The sequence below is a fragment of the Carcharhinus amblyrhynchos genome, chromosome 6 (assembly GCF_965287045.1).
Source record: "Carcharhinus amblyrhynchos chromosome 6, sCarAmb.v2.hapA, whole genome shotgun sequence".
In the NCBI taxonomy this organism is placed as follows: domain Eukaryota; kingdom Metazoa; phylum Chordata; class Chondrichthyes; order Carcharhiniformes; family Carcharhinidae; genus Carcharhinus; species Carcharhinus amblyrhynchos.
Window position 1 is genome coordinate 78856089 of NC_137329.1, and position 19246 is coordinate 78875334.

Sequence of the window (19246 nt, forward strand, 5' to 3'; positions counted from 1 at the left end):
GCCTGCCACTACTCAATACCAAGGCTCACATAAGAAAAATGGGCATTTGAGAACATTATCTACAGGCTGCAATTGACTGGTGCCTGTGAAACCCATATTCCAGTGGTTTAACCTTCATTGCCAGTCTTTCTTGTTTTTAGTTAATCAATACCCTGCTTAGGTCAATGTTGCTTGAAATCCTGTCTCTTCCAAACTCTATGTACTCCCTCAAATCAACGAAGCATTAATGCTGCCGGACCTGCTGAGTTTATCCAACCTTTTCTGTTTTTATATTCTATATATACTCCAATAATTTCCCTTCCTTCCCTGAACTATGTTGAAATTGTGAGTCACCAAATTTCTCCTCCACAACTAAAAAGAAAATGCTGGAAAATCTCAGCAGGTCTGGCGGCATCTGTAAAGAGAGAGAAGAGCTAATGTTGTCAAGTCCTGATGACCCTTTGTTATTGGGTCATCTGGACTCAAAACGTCAGCTCTTTTTTCTCCTCACAGATGCTGCCAGACCTACTGAGATTTTCCAGCATCTTTTCTTTTGGTTTCAGATTCCAACATCCGCAGTAATTTGCTTTTCTCCTCTACAAGTTCGTTTTTTTCAGGAATGTCCACCCTAAGGAACTCCTTAATTCCAATAGTTCTTCTGTCCTACAACCTTCAGTCTTCTAAAAACACAAGCCAGGCATCATCTGACCAGTTCTAAAGAAAAGTCATCACTTAAACCATCAATGGTGTTTTTCTCTCTCTGCCGATGCTGCCAGACCTGCTGAGTATTTCCAGCATGTTCTGTTTCGATTTCAGCACCCGTGGTATCCTACTTTTGATCTAACCACGTTTCTTGCATTTACCAAGTCATTTCTATTCATCTTTTTTAACTCAGGTCATGTCTTGCATTTTGAGACTTTGATCCTTTCAGCTGGATTTCTCAGCCAAGAAAACAAGGAAATTAATTCTTGCAGTAGATGAGCAGATGGCATCAGAATGACAAGAAAGGGGAAACTTCCTCAAATTGATTTAACAAAAATTTACATAGCAATAACAACCTTCCTCCAAAGAATATTTTAGTTGGGGTCAATAAACCTTTTTTGGGGAAGTGTGTGACTGTGAATGCCTTTCCCCCAAATGGACTCACCAGCGTCTAACAAGTTTATTGTTTTGTTCTCTGACCATGGCTGTATTTTCCACGTACGAAAGCATTTGTGAATCCAACCAATGCTGAAAACTTAGTTTTTGAAGTATTAATTCATCTCAAAGTATTAATTCATCTGTTACGTGAATCATTCTCTAGCTTGCACATCTCTCTCATCCCAAAATAGTTTCCAAAGGTCAGCTCCCAACAAAGGGAGCCTTTTTTTCCAAAATCGGGGAGCATAACCAATCAGGGTGACAAGGATTAGGTCAATGAAACTAAAATTTCACAGGCACATTTAAAAAAAAATTCTTCTACTTGGTTTTGAGTTATTTTATTGGCAGGTATAACATTAACTGTTTCTCCACAGGCAATGTGGCATAGATTGTATTTCAATTCACAGTGTTCTCTTGCTGGCTCATTCTGAATTGTTACATGGTTATAAGGGGATGACAATGTATGTCAGATTAAAACCAAGTGCTGGAGCAATACACTGGAATTAATCACCAGTGTTAATGCAATGTTCACAGTGACCTCTGTAATGGAAACACCATTCAAAATGCTTCTGAAAGCAACACTGCTGTACACCTTAGAGCTTTTTCATTTTAGTTCAAGCCAGGTATGTGACATTTCAAATATTTAAGAAAATGCCCACACAATTCCTAACAAATTTCAACTCAGAAAGAATGTTAATGTATATAGTTTATTTGAAAGAACGTGCTTCATTCATTACACAATTTTTCAATCATACATGCTGTACATTCTCAATGCTGGATTAAAAAGAAAAACTGTCTTGTTAAAGGTCAAGGACTACACAGTTGTCTAGCAAACTGGCCATTCACCTCCAGGACCGAGACGTGAATCCAGCCCAGACTAAACACTAGAACTCTACAGCAAGCAACTCAGGACAAAGTCAGATGCATTAAAATAAATTGTGTTTTCATTTGATCTGAACAATTGTGTTTCTTAGTTGTACAAAATTTTAGGGTTGGGGAGAGGAAAGGCTGTTTAACAGAAGAATGTGATCAGAGGTAGTAAGATACATCATAAAACTTCTAGGAATACATCCAGAATCAGCACACTCGGCCTAGACTGGTGCAGCACAGCTTATTGATAAGAGACATAAGTTTGGATAGTCTCCACTCAGTTCCTAGTGAGGATGCGTCCAGAGCAAAAAAGAAAAACATCCACAATCCAACACAATTGGGCCACTAGAGAAGACTATCATCAGGCTTCTCCCCAGCTATCTCATTGATCTGTGGTTTAGATTCAGGCATGTGATGTTGGCAGCTCTGAACTGAGAAGCTTATTTCATTGTTATTCCCTTCCCATGTCCTGAGATCCATCCCAGAATTTCTTCCCCATCCCCTGTACATCCTTGATCACCAATTATTGTTCTCCTAAACCAGGCATCTGTACCATGTCTCCTTAGGTCTATCTCATTTCATCCTACATCTAACTCACATTATACCAAACATGGGAAAGTATAGTGCTGGACTTACACTTGGAGCATTTGTAATGTTATTCAGGCTACCAACAGGCCCAGGTTGTCTGGAATGAATATCCCTGTGCAGCAATGCTCGTAACCCAGGAGAACTTGGCTCTTTAAATTCCACAGTACAGAAAAACCTCCAGCTCAATGATACCACTGTCGATAGCTTGGAGAGGCCAGAAGCAAGACTAGATAATGGAGAAACATCCAGGTATCTGGGGATGAGGCAGGGAAGAGGAGAGAGATGGAGCAGAAAGAGGTTCCTGTCTGGGTTGGATGAGAGCGGACAGGAACAATGGGACATGGTGTGGATGCCTGGCTTGAGGAGAGGAATAATTGGTGATCAGGGATCTACAGGGGATAGGGGAGAAATTCTGGGATGGATCTCAGGACAGGGGAAGGGAATAACAGTAAAATGGGGTTCTCAGTTCAGAGCTGTCAACATTACATGCCTGAGTCTAAACCACAGATCAATGAGTTGGGTGGGGGGGTGGGAAGCAGCCTTTTAAAAGTAACATTGACAGGCTGAGGGCTGACTGGGGCACACCTGGAACAGTACAAGGGAACTCTATAATTACAGAGTGAATGTTGGTGGGTTATAAGATTATTACTAGTGATAGATAGCATATAAAGTCATTACAAGTCATTACATCTATTTCTACCACCCATGAGTTGTTGTATTACTGTTGGTTATAAAGAAAATCCCTCAAATTTAATACCTCTATTATATGTCCCTTTAACTGTCTCTGCTCTAAGCAGAACTTCACATAATGAAGTCCCTCATCCCTGGTATAAATCTGATAAATCATCTCTGCACCTTTTCCAAAGCCTTGAAAATCTTTCCTGAGGTGCAGTTCCCAAAATTAGGCAAGAGGTCTAATAGAAATTTGGCAAAACTTGCTTTTTTGAACAGTTTTGATTGGATAGTATGCACAACTTTAGGCTGCATATCTATATACTGCCTTGATTAAATCGTTACCTAATTCCATGTGTTTTAAAAACATTTTTGATTAAAGTAATCACAGATATCGCTTAGCAGCATGAACAGAAAACTGGTCAGAGCTACAAATGGAGGACAGGTTTGATACAGAGTAACAAGTTAGTATCAAAGCAGTCTGGTGAAGTATCAGCTCATTGTGTGCCAGTTTGCATTGGGCCTTGACAATGTTAGAAATGCAGGTCCCTTTAAACCAGGACTTGCTTCAGAGTGAATTGAGAGTAGGTGATTCTCATTGAAGCTTGAACTTAAAAGCCAGGTTCTCCCCCAATGGGGGAGTTGTTTCTGGGCAAGGAGAGGATCCAGAAGGGATGAGTAGAAACCAGTGTTAGTATTAAACTGTAGTATCACAATAAAAAAGTCATGAATCATCAGAATGTCTTCTACAGCCTAATTCAGACTGGGCAGAAGATTCAGGGGTCAAATCTTGATAATTACAATTCTGACAAGAATTGAGCTATTTTCTAGACAAATTTAAACATTTTTGCAAGTTTTGGCATTAGTGAAGCTGTTGCAAAGCATTTCTTTTAAATATATGCACATTTGGTAGACTAAGGAAAAAATATCAATAAAAGGGTTTCTAAAATGATTTGATTTTTTATTGGTAGATTTTGTTCACCGTGCAGTTGCTGAGTTCTGACACAACCAATTAATTTGACTGGCTTGGATTCCACTTGTTTTACTGGTAGATTTTGGTTGTATTTTGCTGCGCAAGTTGAGGTGCCATTTGCCATGTGTGTGTGACATACGGTGTAAACAAATTAAAAATCTGGAATGTCAAAGTGAAAGAGCCAAATGTGGCACTGCAGCCTAGTGCAGGAAGTGGGATGTGGAAGAGTACGTGCTTTATTATCCTGCTACATTAGGCAAACAAATGGAGGTGATGAGTATGACGTCTCAGAAAGGCTGCTAACTTCTGGGTCACTATCTTAGAAATCCCAACCCAACACTGAATTTTGGAAGCATCAACACCACAAATTCTGCACAACTACAAGGTGAAGGCCCATCAACACATTGTCAGGGCGACAAATGTCCATCGCCAGCCAAGTCCCACGTATGAAGATCTTAAAACATTGGTAGTGGTCATAAGAAAAAAATGCCCGATAGAGGTTGGGTGTCTTCCTTATAGTGATCCATATTTGATCTAGAATATATCAATACAAAGTGTTCGGTAACGGGTCATTATCATTAGCAAAGATTTGGACTTACCTGTTCATTATGGATCACAATTAACTTGACAATAACAATGTTGATGAGGTTTCCAACACTTGGATCTCGGTAGATTGCAGCTACCTGAAACAGATTAAAGAGAGGGTAGCAAGAGGAAACACTGTCTTTTGATTTACATAGAACTTACAAAATTTATTGAAAAGTTAGCGAGCTCTCAAATCTAGTTGAACACTCAGTTTTATATGTCAGATACAAAGTTGGATGCAAATGAAAGAGACTTAACAGGTCTGACTTTTTAGGTGCAATAGTTCAATAATGGATAAGTATATTTCATGGAATTGCTTCACGATCTTAAATGTTACAAAGGGAGAAATGTGCACATTTGGTGATTCCATAGTCTTTCCTGCTTTGTATAATGTGGATTGACAACTTACAAGCATTCTTGTTTTATTTCAATGGCAACATAAATAGGGACAAAATATGAACAAATGATCTTAACTCTGAAGTGACACAGTGGTTTGCACTGCTGCCTCACAGTGTCAGGAACCCAGGTTCAATTCCAGCCTCGGGTCACTGTCTGTGTGGAGTTTGCACATTCTCTCCGTGTCTGTGTGAGTTCTTCCAAGTGACTATTTTTACGTGAGCCCAAACAGATGATGTTAGCTGCAACTCAGCCTTACAGGCTTTCACATTTAAGCTTAATTCTAACCTTACTTGATATTTATAATTCTTAACATGTCCACAGTAGATCTGTCAAGAACTGGGATGCTTTTTTTCAGAATTCCTACAGTGCAGAAGGAGGCCATTTGGCCATTGAGTCTGTACTGATCACAATCCCACCCAGGCCCTATCCCCATAACCCACCTATTTATCCTGCTAATCCGCCTGACACTAGGGTCAATTTAGCATGTGTCTATTTAGCAACTTGGACTGTGGGAGGAAACCGAAGCACTCAGATGAAAACCACACAGACACAGAGAGAATGTGCAACTCGATGCAAACAGTGACCCAAGGCCAGAACTGAACCTGGGTTCTTGGCACTGCGAGGCAGCAGTGCTAATCACTGTGTCACCATGTCGCCTTCCGATTTGTCGAACTCCCCACCCTTGCTGAAGCCAATAGGACACCCTCCTGGAAGAAAGCAGCCAGGACTGGAATCAGACCCATTTAGTTCCCAGAAAGTAAACATTCAGAAGCATTTGGTAGCTCTGATTAAACTTTAAAATGAAGGACACGCTGAAAAAAAATCCATTGAAGGAACTAAATCCTGACCGTTTGCAAAATCACACACACATTTCTCAATTATGCTCTAATATCAAACATTATAAGGCAGAGCACAGCTGATGAACTGGTAATTCCAACAGAGGCCTAGGTTTTCATTCCCAGGTCAACTGCATAGAGACAGGAAAATTCCCAGCCTCTAAAAATGGCTTTCCAACATCCACATATCCACATCCAATTTCGGTCCTCCTTGTGTCCAACGAGGGGCATACATGCGATGGGTCGTACTGGGGCTGCTCTTGGTTGTTCGAGATTGTCCTAGTGCTTCATGTCGTTAGTGTGTGCCTAAACTGGACAAGATACTGGGCAAGACGACAGCTCAGTGACTATCGCTGATTGCTGTGCAGACACATGGATTTGGGCCGGTGTCTGTGGGAGTTTGCGCATTCTCCCCGTGCTTGCGTGGGTTTTCTCCGGGTGCTCCAGTTTCCTCCCACACCCCAAAGATGTGCTGTTAGGCTGATTGGCAGTAATAAATTGTCCCTAAATCAGTTTCCCTCAATCTGGATGGCCATAAAACATTAGACAAGGGTCGTGGGTGGAGAGGGGGACAGGTGGTGTTGAGATGGCGGCACGGGCTCGTTGGGCCGAAGGGCCTGTTTCCTGGGCTGATTTTGTTCTTTGACTTTGGGGGACAACTGTGGAAGTAGTGAGGCAGTAAGGGGTCAGAGGCAAGTCCTGTGTAGGTTGGATAACTCGGGTGTAGATAAAGAGCAATCCATCAAAGGCCTATTTGAGAGGTAGGACATTAGTGTTGAAGTTCCTGTGCCTTGCAGGAGACATCATTGCCTCATTAGATGAGTGTCCAAGTTGTAAATGTTATCCAACGTTAGCTAACCCTGGAACTGATGGTTCATCATAGGCTTGTGGGAGTATTGTCATTGTTGTGCCTAATCAAAGTGTCTTCTACTGAACTACTGAAAGCATGGGGTGGATTCCCACGATACAGTTATGGGGGGTGGCACTGTCCTTCCACTGGTATCTGGTACAGATATTATCCAGTCACATAGTTCATTGCTGAGACGCAGTGAGCTGATGAATGATGAACAGCGCCAAGCTCATCATCTCATTTGCTTGTCCTTTTACCACCCTCCATCAGGATGTGCCCATGCTGTTGACCTTGACCATATCCTTCCCAGTTGCACATTGTCACAGGAAAGTGGAGGGAAACCAGTAACGCTGTCAGTGGTTTTGGAGCACAGCACACAACCATGGAGCCACAGACACAATATACATGGCAACAAGACAGAATGTGGTTAAGGCAATGGCATGCAATAATACTTTTCACTGTATATTAATACGTGACAATAATAAATCAAAACAAATCAACAGAGAGTGCATTCACAATGCGAAAGGCTAGACCCAAGTAACCCCTCTTGTGTCTCGCACATCCCAGCTCTGCTCCCTCAATCTGGAGCAGATCATTCCTCGGGCACGAAGAAGGCGGAAGAAATGTTTGAAGGACTGTATAGCATCAGAGTAGGCCGCACACTGTCAATACAGAAAACAGCACTTTACGTGCAGATTGCATCCCCCCCCCCCCAAGTCAGTCACCACACTAAAGTACAGGAGGAGGTGTCAGAGTTAGTGACATCTGCACACATTCCCCCTCACCGTCACGGTGATGTTCCAGTGGGCAGGAATATGGGGGACTGCATTTAGACAATTTAGACTAGCAGCAAGTGTGTGGACATCTGGCAATGTTCCCTTCGATGGTGGGAGCTGTAGGATTCCCAATGGAGGAATCCATCACCATCGTGAGCTCCACTTTGTCCCAAAGGGCACAGCAGCACAAGACATTGGCCAATCTCGTGAAGAGACACACGCACCCACTCAGAGTTGCTGCAAGAGCAGTGTCTCAACCAGGAAAGGATGCAGACCTCCCGCAGTAGCCTGGATCAATCCGTTCAGAACAAGAGCATTGACATTCATGGAATACAGGCTGTGTACCCTGAACAAGACATAGCAACTGTCAGATTGGACAACTGCTGAGCATCAGCAGCCAGCCCCAACAACCCCAACCTTTGGCCAACCCAAGCCTTGTAGGTCACGGAGGAGGCTGAAGGTACCGAGAACTCCTCAGCATCCTCATCTTCCTCCACCTCCCCACTCCCTCCGCCAGTGCCCTCACCCGCTGTATATGTGCCAGTGACCAGAGCTTTCCCTATAGAGATGCAGAGATTGCAGACTGAAGGAGATCCCCAATGGGTGCCTACACAATGAAGTTCCTCATTGCCATTTAAACAGAGAAGTCAGCAGCCTGCACCTACCACCTATGAGGCAACGCAAGGGTGGGGGGGGATTTTGTAGCGATGTGAGAATGAAGGGTGCCTCCTCACCTACAGCACTAATGGGTTCACTGTGTTTACATTGTGCAGAGTACATTTGAGCACTTCTCGAATATATTTACTTCCACTTCCATATGGTCAGTGTGTGTTTACACTAGAGAGCTCAAAAATAATGGATGTTCTTCACTGTGGCAAATTCCAGGCCAGAGAGTTTACACTTTTGGTTCGGACGTGCTGAATGTCTAATATTGGCCATTTCACAGCAGAGGCCACAAGATTTCCCAACATGGAGCGATAAGCTCTGGTTCGCGACTAGTTTTGGGAAAGCATTGTTAGAAGCACATGAAATCAGCTGTCCCATTCAGCTCGGAATAAGACATGGCAGTGGAAGGAAACACTATTATCAGCCCTTGGGATAATGAGGCAGTTCAGTACAACATTCCTGTGTGAGCCATGTTTTACCCAGGAACAGTTATAGGTAAATTTAATAACTCACACTCAAAGCCAATGTGTTGATGTCTGAATTCTTACAGCTCCCCGTGAGATTATTGAAAATCCACTCCCATTCTAGACAACTCTAACTACAAATCATATCTAAGACTGACAGTCAAATCCAAAACCTGAAACAATAGACCTGGTTGTTAGTGGAATCTTGTTGTGCATATTTTCTACCATGGTAACATTTCAAAAGTATCTAACTTGTTGTAAAGTGGTTTGGGACATTCTGAAGTGGTGAAAGGCGCTATGTTAATGCAAACCATCCTTTCTTTTATATTCAAAATCAGAACTGTTGGCTGTGAAGGTGCATAAAACACTGAGAATTTGGCAGTACACAACGCAAGTATATTCGCTGCAATGTTTTGACCAAATACTTAGTGTGTGGAGGAATGGTGCTCCAAAAATGTAAACAGAACAATATAAATCGACATGCATGGGAACAAATTCAGTGGAAAAACATGAGAAAAAGGGCCCACAGATTCTCCAGAATAGGACAGCATGGTTACAGTGGTTCGCACTGCTGCCTCACTGCACCAGGGATTTGGTTCAATTCCGGCCTCGGATGACTATCTGTGTGGAGTTTACACTCCCATGTCTGCATGGCTTTCCTTCAGGTGCTCCTGTTTCCTCCCACAATCCAAAGATGTTAGAGTTAGGCTAATTTGACATGCTAAATCGCCCCTCAGTGTCGGGGGATTGGGACTGTAAATATGTGGGGCTACGGGAATAGGCCCTGGGTGAGATTGTTGTCAGTGCAGCCTCGATGGGCTAAATGGGCTCCTTCTGCACTGTCGATGCTGACTTTATGAATAGAACCGCAGTGTGGAGTGATCAAGATTTAACTGGAACAACAGTAGCTCCACATCTTTCCTCACCATGTACCGAATCAGACAAAAGCTGGCACAATACAGAACCTTTATACACTGAACCGTAATCCCACAAACAGGGTTTCAAATAAGCTGGGATCATCACCAGAAAGTAAATTCCACAAAAACATTTCTTTGGGAAAGGAATTAATTCAGTAACTGAAACAAGGTACTCATCGGGAAAGACACATCTCAACAACATTTCATTTGAATTTTTGTTCACTAAGAAGTGGAAGACACTTGTTAATGCTGAGCTGCTGTACAGTACGACATGTTTGATTAATAATAAAAGAAAATTGTCAATGGTGGAACATTTGCTTAAGCTTGTATGTCAGGGAAATAGTGGGTTGCACTTAATGCGATCAACAGAATTTAATTCTGGCTCATCAGAAGTTAAATCATCACTTTCGACCCGAGTTTGTGGGAATTTTCTTTTGAAAAAGCAGGGAAGAATTATTCTGACAACTTTAAAAAGAAGCAGCACTATCAATGCCCAATAGCTTAATTCCAGATATTGTTCAGCTGCCTTCTTGTGTTCCTTTGTCCTTTTTGTTTATGGTTTGGACTATGGTTACCAGTAAAGATGCACCCATCCTCATCTGTAAAGCTTTTAGTTGCCATGTTCTTTCTGGTTTAAGGATATGTACCCAAACTCCCAGATCAAACATATTAAGTTGCAGCAATGTGCCGGCATTCACTATTGATCTGGTCATGTTTATGCCTCATGTCTACAAAGTTAATTCAATTCCATTGCCTCTGATGTCCAATGTACCAAGTAGTGGACTCCTCCATTGTTTTCCAGATTTTTCTTTATACACACAAAAGTCTCTGATGTTCCAAGGCATTTCACCAACTGCTCTGGCAAAGGAGTCAGAAGGGTCACAGTTGAAAGCCAGCGGTCAAGTTGTATTGGGACATATGCATTCTCATGGGAATGCTCCCAAGTTACTATGGTGTTGAGCTCCAATGACCAATATAGCTACATCTAAGGGAAAATCCCATTTGAAAAGCATTCTGCAGTATCCTAGTGACTTTGAAGAGCAACGTGTTTCACACAGATGTCCTAGTGTCCATTAAAATATTGGCAGCATCTTATTGGCATTGCTGCTGTTGAGGTTTGCTCAGCTGCTGCTTTTGTTGGAAGATGTACTGGTAACTAGATAAAGGAGCTCTGGATTTTCACTTCCTCATTGACTGGGACTCCTTTTGTAAATTAATTCTCTGTGTGTATGTGTGTGTAGGTTATTTCCAACTAAATTAGACAAATAATTGTTTATTCACTCAATTTAAAAACATATAAAAATTAATCATGTCTGGATCATTAACTCAATATTTTGTGCCAAAATTGAAAATGTTAAATTATTTATGTTTAGAATTCTATGATCTTGGAATTCTGCACTTTATGTAGTTTGATAAATTAGATTGAATTATTTCTCCAGATGCTCAAAAGCACTTTTGGAAACAATATGTTAAGCGAAAAAGTTTCTATCTTTGATGTGTTCCCTCAACTATATCCATAAATCAATGATTCTGTCAACTGGGTCATTGAAAACTGCAGCAGTACAAGTTAAGGAGGAAGCAAATTCAAATATACTTACTTTAAGTGGTCCTGGGTGGTCGAATAGACTAGAAAACTGCCCTTTCACCACGAGGAGCTAGGTTCAAATCTGACTCAGACTGACCAGATATCAAGTTTCTTTTGAAACTCTGATGACTATTCAGGTACCATAAAGCAGTTAGTTTGAACATTTACTTCACAGTGGATAGCCTGCAAAACATAACTCGCTCTATCTCAGTGTAAGATCAATGTCACTCAGAAGAGCCATTCATCAAAGTAGTTTGAGAAATAAAAGGATGACAGAGCGACACTTATTCCAACACATTCACATCTGGCTTTGCATTTTGATACCCATCCACGCATAAATGAAATCATCTAGGACGATTGGCCAGACTGTTATGATTAATGTTTGCTCCTGATATTCTTCTCAAAAATGTAACCCCACAAATCAGTAAATGGATTTGTGTCCCACTGGGTCAGTAATCTTGTTGTAAATATACTCCTCCAACATATCTGGGATTACCCTACATATCACCATTTCAGAGCACCAAACTATCAGCCATTCCCAACAGTATATAGACCAAGCAAAATACTGAGCAATAATTTGTATTCTTATAAGAACATAAGAACCAGGAACAGGAGTAGGCCATTTAGCCCTTCAATCCAGCTCTGCTATTTAATAAGATCATCCATGAATTTGGAGGGGTTCATGGATGAGAGGGGTGTGGAGGGATGTGGTCCAAGTGCAGGTCAGTGGGACTAGGCAAAAATGGTTTGGCACAGACGTGAAGGACCAAAAGGCCTGTTTCTGAGCTATAATTTTCTATGGTTCTATGGCTGATCTTTTCGTGGACTCAGTTCCACTTACTTGCCCGCTCACCATAACCCTTAATCCCTTTATTGTTCAAAAAATTATCTATCCTTGCCTTCAAAACATTCAATGAGATAGCCTCAACTGCTTCACTGGGCATGGAATTCCACGATTCAGAACCCTTTATGTGAAGAAGTTCATCCCCAACTCAGTCCTAAATCTGCCCCTCTTATTTTGAGGCCACGCTCCCTAGTTCTAGTTTCACCCACCCGTGGAAACAACTTCCCTGCTTCTATCTTATCTATTCCCTGCATAATTTTATGTATTTCTATAAGATGACCCCTCATTCTTCTGAATTCCAGTGAGTGTGGCCCCAGTCTACCCAATCTCTCCTCATAAGCCAAAGCTCTCAACTCTGGAATCAACCTAGTGAATCTCCTCTGCACCCTCTCCAGTGCAAGTATATCCTATCTCAAGTAAGGAGACCAAAACTGTACACAGTACTCCAGGTGTGGCCTAACAGCACCTTATACAGCTGCGGCATAACCTTGCTGTTTTTAAACTCCATTCCTCTAGCAATGAAGGACAAAGTTCAATTTGCCTTCTTAATTACCTGCTGCACCTGCAAACCAACTTTTTATGATTCATTTTTAAGACGCGGGTTGATGGGTTTTTGATAGGAGAGGGGATTAAGGGTTATGGGGAGAGGGCGGGAATGTGGAACTGAGCCACGACAGATCAGCCATGATCTTATTGAATGGCGGGGCAGGCTCGAAGGGCTGGATGGCCTACTCCTGCTCCTATTTCTTATGTTCTTATGTTCTTATGAACAAGGACACCCAGGTCCCTCTGCATAGCAGTATGCTGCAATTTTTTACCATTTAAATAAAAGTCCATTTTGCTGTTATTCCTACCAAAATGGATGATCTCACATTTACCAACGTTGTACTCCATCTGCCAGACCCTCACCCACTCACTTAGACTACCTATATCCCTTTGCAGACTTTCAGTGTCTTCTGCACACTTTGCTCTCCCACTCATCTGCGAATTTTGACACGCTACACTTGGTCCCCAACTCCAAACTATCTATGTAAATCATAAACAATTGCGGTCCCAACACTGATCCCTGAGACGCACCATTAGTCACTGATCACCAACCAGAAAAACAACCATTTACTCCCACACTTTGCTTTCTGTTAGTCAACCAATCCTTTATCCAAGCTAATACATTACCTGTAACACCATGCACCTTTATCTTATGATAGGAAAACAGCGCAAAGGGGCAAGAGGGAAAAAAAATTAGATGTTAAGCCAAGGTGACACAAAGTGTTGTCAAGGAAACATGTTTTAAAGGAGGGTTTTAAAAGGAGGAGAGACAGACAGACTAAGGAATGGAAGTCCAGAGTCTGAAGTCCAACTGCTAAGTTATGGAAACTAATGCCAATCCATGCCCTCATTGCCACCAGCCTTTGACCTTACACCCAACCATGTAAACTCACTCGGTATTCACCATAGGCAAACCTCAGGAGTCATGCTGAGATAAAATAAAGTCTAAATATCTGATATGGACTTCGTTGCATAAAACAACTTATTCATGAAAGTACATTATTATACTTCAAGTACTTAATTCCTTATAAAACAAACATTTGTGTTCATGAACCCACATCAAATCCTTCAATAGCCTCTTGGGGCTGTCAATCAAACTGTGAGCATACAATCTCTCGCCCTTCCACACTGTGATAATGATAGGTGGAAGCAATCAAGCAATAGTAAAGTTAGAATGATTACACTCAATATTATGATAATAAACAATCATTGGACCAGTGAGCACCTATTTTTTCAACTCTCAGATACAGGCAGACTGATTTGATCTCATTTTTTTTTAAAGGGCAGGCTATTTAAATAACTTGACATTGCCACCTCCTTTGCCCTTTATGACATTTCTACCTACTCTAAAATTGTTACTCACTTTTCAGGATAAGGACCTCACACCAGCAGAAATGGAAGAAGAACACACCATTCATAACTAACAAAGGAAGTTGAAGATTGTATTAAATAAGAAAAAGGTACAATCCTGCAACATTAGCCGTAGATCAGTAAATTGCATAGGTTTTAGAAATCAGCGAAGAATTACTAAAAAAAAGAGAGACTCTAGAGCATGAGAGTAAGTCAGCAATGTAAAACTCCAGTATAAAAAGAGTTTCTAAACAGGAGAAGAGTAAGGTTCATGTTGGTCCCTACAGGGCGAAACTGGAGAATTAATAATGGGAAAATAGGAAAAAGCAGAAACATTGAACAGGTATTTTGTGTCTGTCTTCAATGTAGAAAACACAAAAAACCTCCCAAGAATGCTCAAAAGTCAAGAGGCAAAAGGGAGGGAAGAACTTAATTTTCTAATTTGTCCATAGGTGTGAGCATTGCTGGCTAGGTCAGCATTTATTGCATATCTCAAATTGCCCTCGAGAAGGTGGGATTGAGCTGCCCTTCTTGAACTGCTGCAGTCCATGTGATATAGACACACCAACAGTGCTGTTAGGGAGGGAGTTCTAAAATATTGACCAGGCAACAGCGAAGGAAAAGCGATATAGTTACAAATCAGGATGATCTGTGGCTTGGAGGGGAATTTGGAGATGGTGGTATTCCAATGTATCTGCTGCCTTTGTCTATCTAAGTGGTAGAGTTTGCAGGTTTGGAAGATGCTGCAGAAGGAATCTTTGCTGCAGTGAATTTTGCACTGATACACATGGCCACCACTATGTGTCATTGTTGGAGTGGTGGTGGATGGGGTGTCAGTCAAGCAGGCTGCTTTGTCCTGGTTAGTGTCAAACATCTTCAGTGTTGTTGGAGCTGCACTCATCCAAGCAAATGGAGAGTATTCCATCATTTCTGACTTGTAGATTGTAGACAGGCTTTGGAGAGTCAGGAGGTGAGTTACGCTCTGCAGAATTCCCAGCCTCTGAACTGCCCTTATAGGCATAGCATTAAGATGCCTGGTCCAGTTCAGTTTGATTCAGGGTAATTCCCAGGATGTTAAAAGTTGAAGAATGCAGCAATGTCATGGAATGTCAAGGGGGGATAGTTAGATCCTCTTTTGTTGGACATGGTCACTGCCTGGCACATTGTGTGGCATAGATGTTACTTGCCATTTGTCAACCTAAGCCTGAATATTGTCCAGATCTCGCTGCATAGAGACATGGACAGCTTCAGTGTCCAAGGAATTACATTGTGAAGGGAAGATCATGCTTGACAAATTTGTTAGAGAAAGCAACTTGGATAATGGGGAATGCAGATATGGTGTACCTGGATTTCCAAAAGGTATTCCATAAGGCGCCACATCAAAGGTTGCTTCAATAATAAGGGCTCATGGTGTAGGGGTAATATATCAGCATGGATAGTGGATTGGTTTGCTAACGAGAAAGAGAGACTAGGGATAAGTGTGTCATTCTTGGATTGGCAAGCTGTTAGTAGTGGAGTGTCACAGGTTCAGTACTGGGGCCTCAGCTATTTATAATCTTTATCAATGTCTGGGATGTTGGTATGATAGCTAAATTTGCTGATGACATAAAGATAGGAAAGTAAATTGTCAAGAATATATAAAAGTGGGATCAAGATAGATTAAGTGAGCAGGCAAACATCTGGCAGATGGAATATAATGTGGGAAAATGTGAACTTTTCCTTTCCAGCAGGAAGAATAGTAATACAGTATATTGTCTGAATAGAAAGAAACTGCAAAACAGTACGAGATCTGGACGTTCTCGTACATGAATCACAAAAAATTGAAGTGAAAGTGCAAGGCAAATGGATCGTTGGCATTTATTGCAAGAGCAATCAAGTATAAAGTTGAGATGTTTTGCTACAACTGAATTGTGTTCTGTTAAGATGTCATCTGGAACACAATTTTGGTCTCCTTAATTAGGAGATACAATAGCATTAGAAGCAAATGAAGGGAAGTTCTAAGATTGAGAAATTATTTTATGAGGAAAGGTTGAACACTTTGGGCCTATATCTTTTGGAATTTAGAAGACTGAAAGCAGTCTTATTGGAACATATAAAATCTGAAGGAGATTTGACAGGATGGAAGATGAGAGGATGTTTCCCCTTGGGGGAACTAGAATCATCGAAACCGTACTGTGCAGAAAGAGGCCATTTGGCCCATCGAGTCTGCACCAACCACAATCCCACCCAAGCCCTACCCCCATATCCATATGTATTTACCCGCTAACCCCTCTAACCTACACATCTCAGGGGTAATTTTAGCACGGCAAATCAACCTAACTCGGGGACACGGTTTAAAAATTAGTGGTCTCCCATTTAAAAATGTGAGGGTTATTATTCTGGTGGCACAGTGGTTAGCACAGCTAACTCACAGTGCCAGGGACCCCGGGTTCAATTCCAACCTCGGGTGACTGTCTGTGTGGAGTTTGCACGTTCTCCCATGTCTGCATGGGTTTCCTCCGGGTGCTCCAGTTTCCTCCCACAGTTCAAAGATATGCAGGTTAGATGAACTGGCCACGCTCAATTGCCCCTTGGTGTCTCAAGGTAGGTGGGGTAAATATGTGGGATTACAGGAATAAGGCATGTGTGAGATACGCCGGACAGTTGGTGCAGACTGAATGGGCCAAAGTGCTTCCTTCTGCACTGGAGGGATTCTGTGATTCATGTTCATTGACACACCCCTCTCCCCACACAGTAACCTTCACTTTTCCACTTTGTTAGTGGCTTGCTCCATCACTTCCACAGGGAATGAATATGCCTTTGTGATCTGCAGTTAAGTTCTTCTGAGTTCTCCTTCCATGACTGTATACTACTTTGCTGTGGCCCCAAATGCAATATCTGTAATTAGTTACCTGGATGTTTAGTTCATGGAATATCATTCTCACAGGTGCCTCTCATCCCAATGATCCGTACTTTTTTAGTAAACGCACTGAGATTGCAGAAGACACACAATAGGATTGCTTGTTCCTGAAAGTAATTTCAGGAAAGACAAAAACACCCTTTTTCAGGTGTTGCCTGTGGGACCACCGATATGGAGGAGGAATTGTTTTTCCTCAGTGTATGCAGTAAATTTCTAAATCCATTTGAAAAGAGTGCACTGACTGCAGGCAACGGAAAAACCAATCCTTCTGTTACTTTGCACCAAGGAACAAATAGCTTCATATGGCAATAGATTGAGGTTGAACAGGCTGCACTGCTGCCTCACAGCGCCAGGGTCCTGGGGTCAATTCCTAGCTTGGTCACTGTCTGTGTGGGGTCTGCACATTCTCCCCATGTTTGCGTGCGTTTCCTCCAGGTGCTCTAGTTTCTTCCCACGGTCCAAAAGGTGTGCTGTTAGGTGCATTGGCCATGTGAAGTCCTCCCTCAACGTATCCAAACAGGATCAGAGGGTGGTGACTGGAGGATTTTCACAGCAACTCCATTGCAGTGTTAATGTAAGCCTACTTGTGACACTAATAAATAGACTTTAAAACTATCTGAAACAACACTAAAACTACCTAAAGCTCAGCGCATCACATCCCTATAGTTAGAGGACATAAAAGCATACACAGAGTTAGGGCCTATAATTACTGGATTTTACACAGGTTGGAACTTCAAACAGGAACTTTCCTCATGAACCCTTATGATTTAGATAGTAATGATGATTATTACAATAGTAATTGTGGGAAGAAACACAGCTTTGGCTAACCAGTGTCCTATTTTTCTAAAACAAAAATTGCAGCTATTCATTACCTGTGACCAAATTGCCCAAGCCAATGGAAAAGTGGGCCTAAGAGGGAAAAGAACTGCTGTCGAAGTCAAAGGTAGACAATGATGCGAATAATCAGACACATTTCAATATCTAATCTGTGGAGAACAAGTCATTTAGAAAGGGTTTCTTGCTGAGCTGGAAGTGAGCTCTTCAGACCCTCAGACACTAACAATCAGTTTTGGAGAGACAATTTGTGTTGGGTCCGTTACCAAACTTCTACCCTATTTAGCTTGCACAAGTAGACATTTCTTTGTCTGGGAGGGTCAAAGTTAACTCGGGAGCACAAAAAGCTTCAGGCAATTGACAAACAAGTTTTACCGGCCCAAATTGCTGCCTTAAATACCTGAATTAATGAGCCTATAGTAGTGTTTGTTTTTACAAACACACTAGATCCCAGGATGCAAGAGTTGCCCATCCCCGGTAAGCTCTATTGAAGGAATACGAGCCATCCTCTTTCAGGATGTGACTGTCTGATTTCGATCAGGTATCAGCAGACATCTAATGGAAACCAAACCATCAAATGTGCAGGACCTGGTTAAGTATGTAGATGCACCATGTGATGGGGTCTTTAAACATTGCAGAGGTCTGTGCTGATAATGGAGTCTGGTCGAAGGGAAGGGAGTGGAAATACTAAATATGATGGAGACTTAAAAATAACGATCTGACAACCATTTGTCGGGATTTCCGAGCCTTAAAACAGCACACTCCTGCTCCAAGATAATTCAATTTGGGACAAGTACATTTCGGAAAATTGATTTGTAGATTGCTTTGATATTTGCGTGGACAAGTTTTGTGTTGTATCTACTGAAAGAAAGATTTGCATTTATATAGCACTTTTCATGACCTCCAGACATAAAACCATGGCATCCATAGTATTTTGCCTTTACCCTGGAATCTGAACAAAAAACAGAAAATGTTGAAAAATTTCAGCAGGTCTGACAGCATCTGAGGAGAGAATAGAGCCAACTTTGAGTCTGGATTACCCTTCGTCAGAGCTGATCCGAAATGTTGGCTCTATTCTTTCTCCATGGATGCTGTCAGACCTGCTGACATTTTCTGTGGTAGAATCATAGAATCCCTACAGTGCAGAATTGCCATCTGGCCTATTGACACAATACTGACTCTCTGACAGAGCATCTTACCCAGGCCACCCCTCCTTTAAGCTTTCCTGACCATTCCTTTCCACAAGAACATATCGGGCTGTTCTAATGGACGTTAGAAACAAGTAAAACCTGTACTGTGTACATGGTGTCCTCAAAGGTACTGAAAATAACTCCATTATCTGTCAGCTACATCTCACTCCCATCTTTTCACCTGCCTTTTACCTGCTGATGATTTGGTGCAGCATCCTCGCAAACAAGATGGTGGAGAAATATGCATTATGCTTGATTAAGAGTGGCACAGTGGCACTGTTGC

The 19246-nt window shown here is 41.8% G+C and overlaps 1 protein-coding gene across 1 annotated transcript in view; it reads right to left on the reverse strand.

The window, feature by feature from the left end:
• The window catches only part of LOC145344494 (A disintegrin and metalloproteinase with thrombospondin motifs 20), a 388246-nt gene that overhangs the window by 253610 nt on the left and 115390 nt on the right, over positions 1 to 19246 (reverse strand). The window contains exon 5 of the mRNA XM_080191669.1: positions 4822 to 4905. Coding sequence (XP_080047795.1) covers positions 4822 to 4905 — 84 coding nt within the window. The remainder of the gene's footprint in view (positions 1 to 4821; positions 4906 to 19246) is intronic.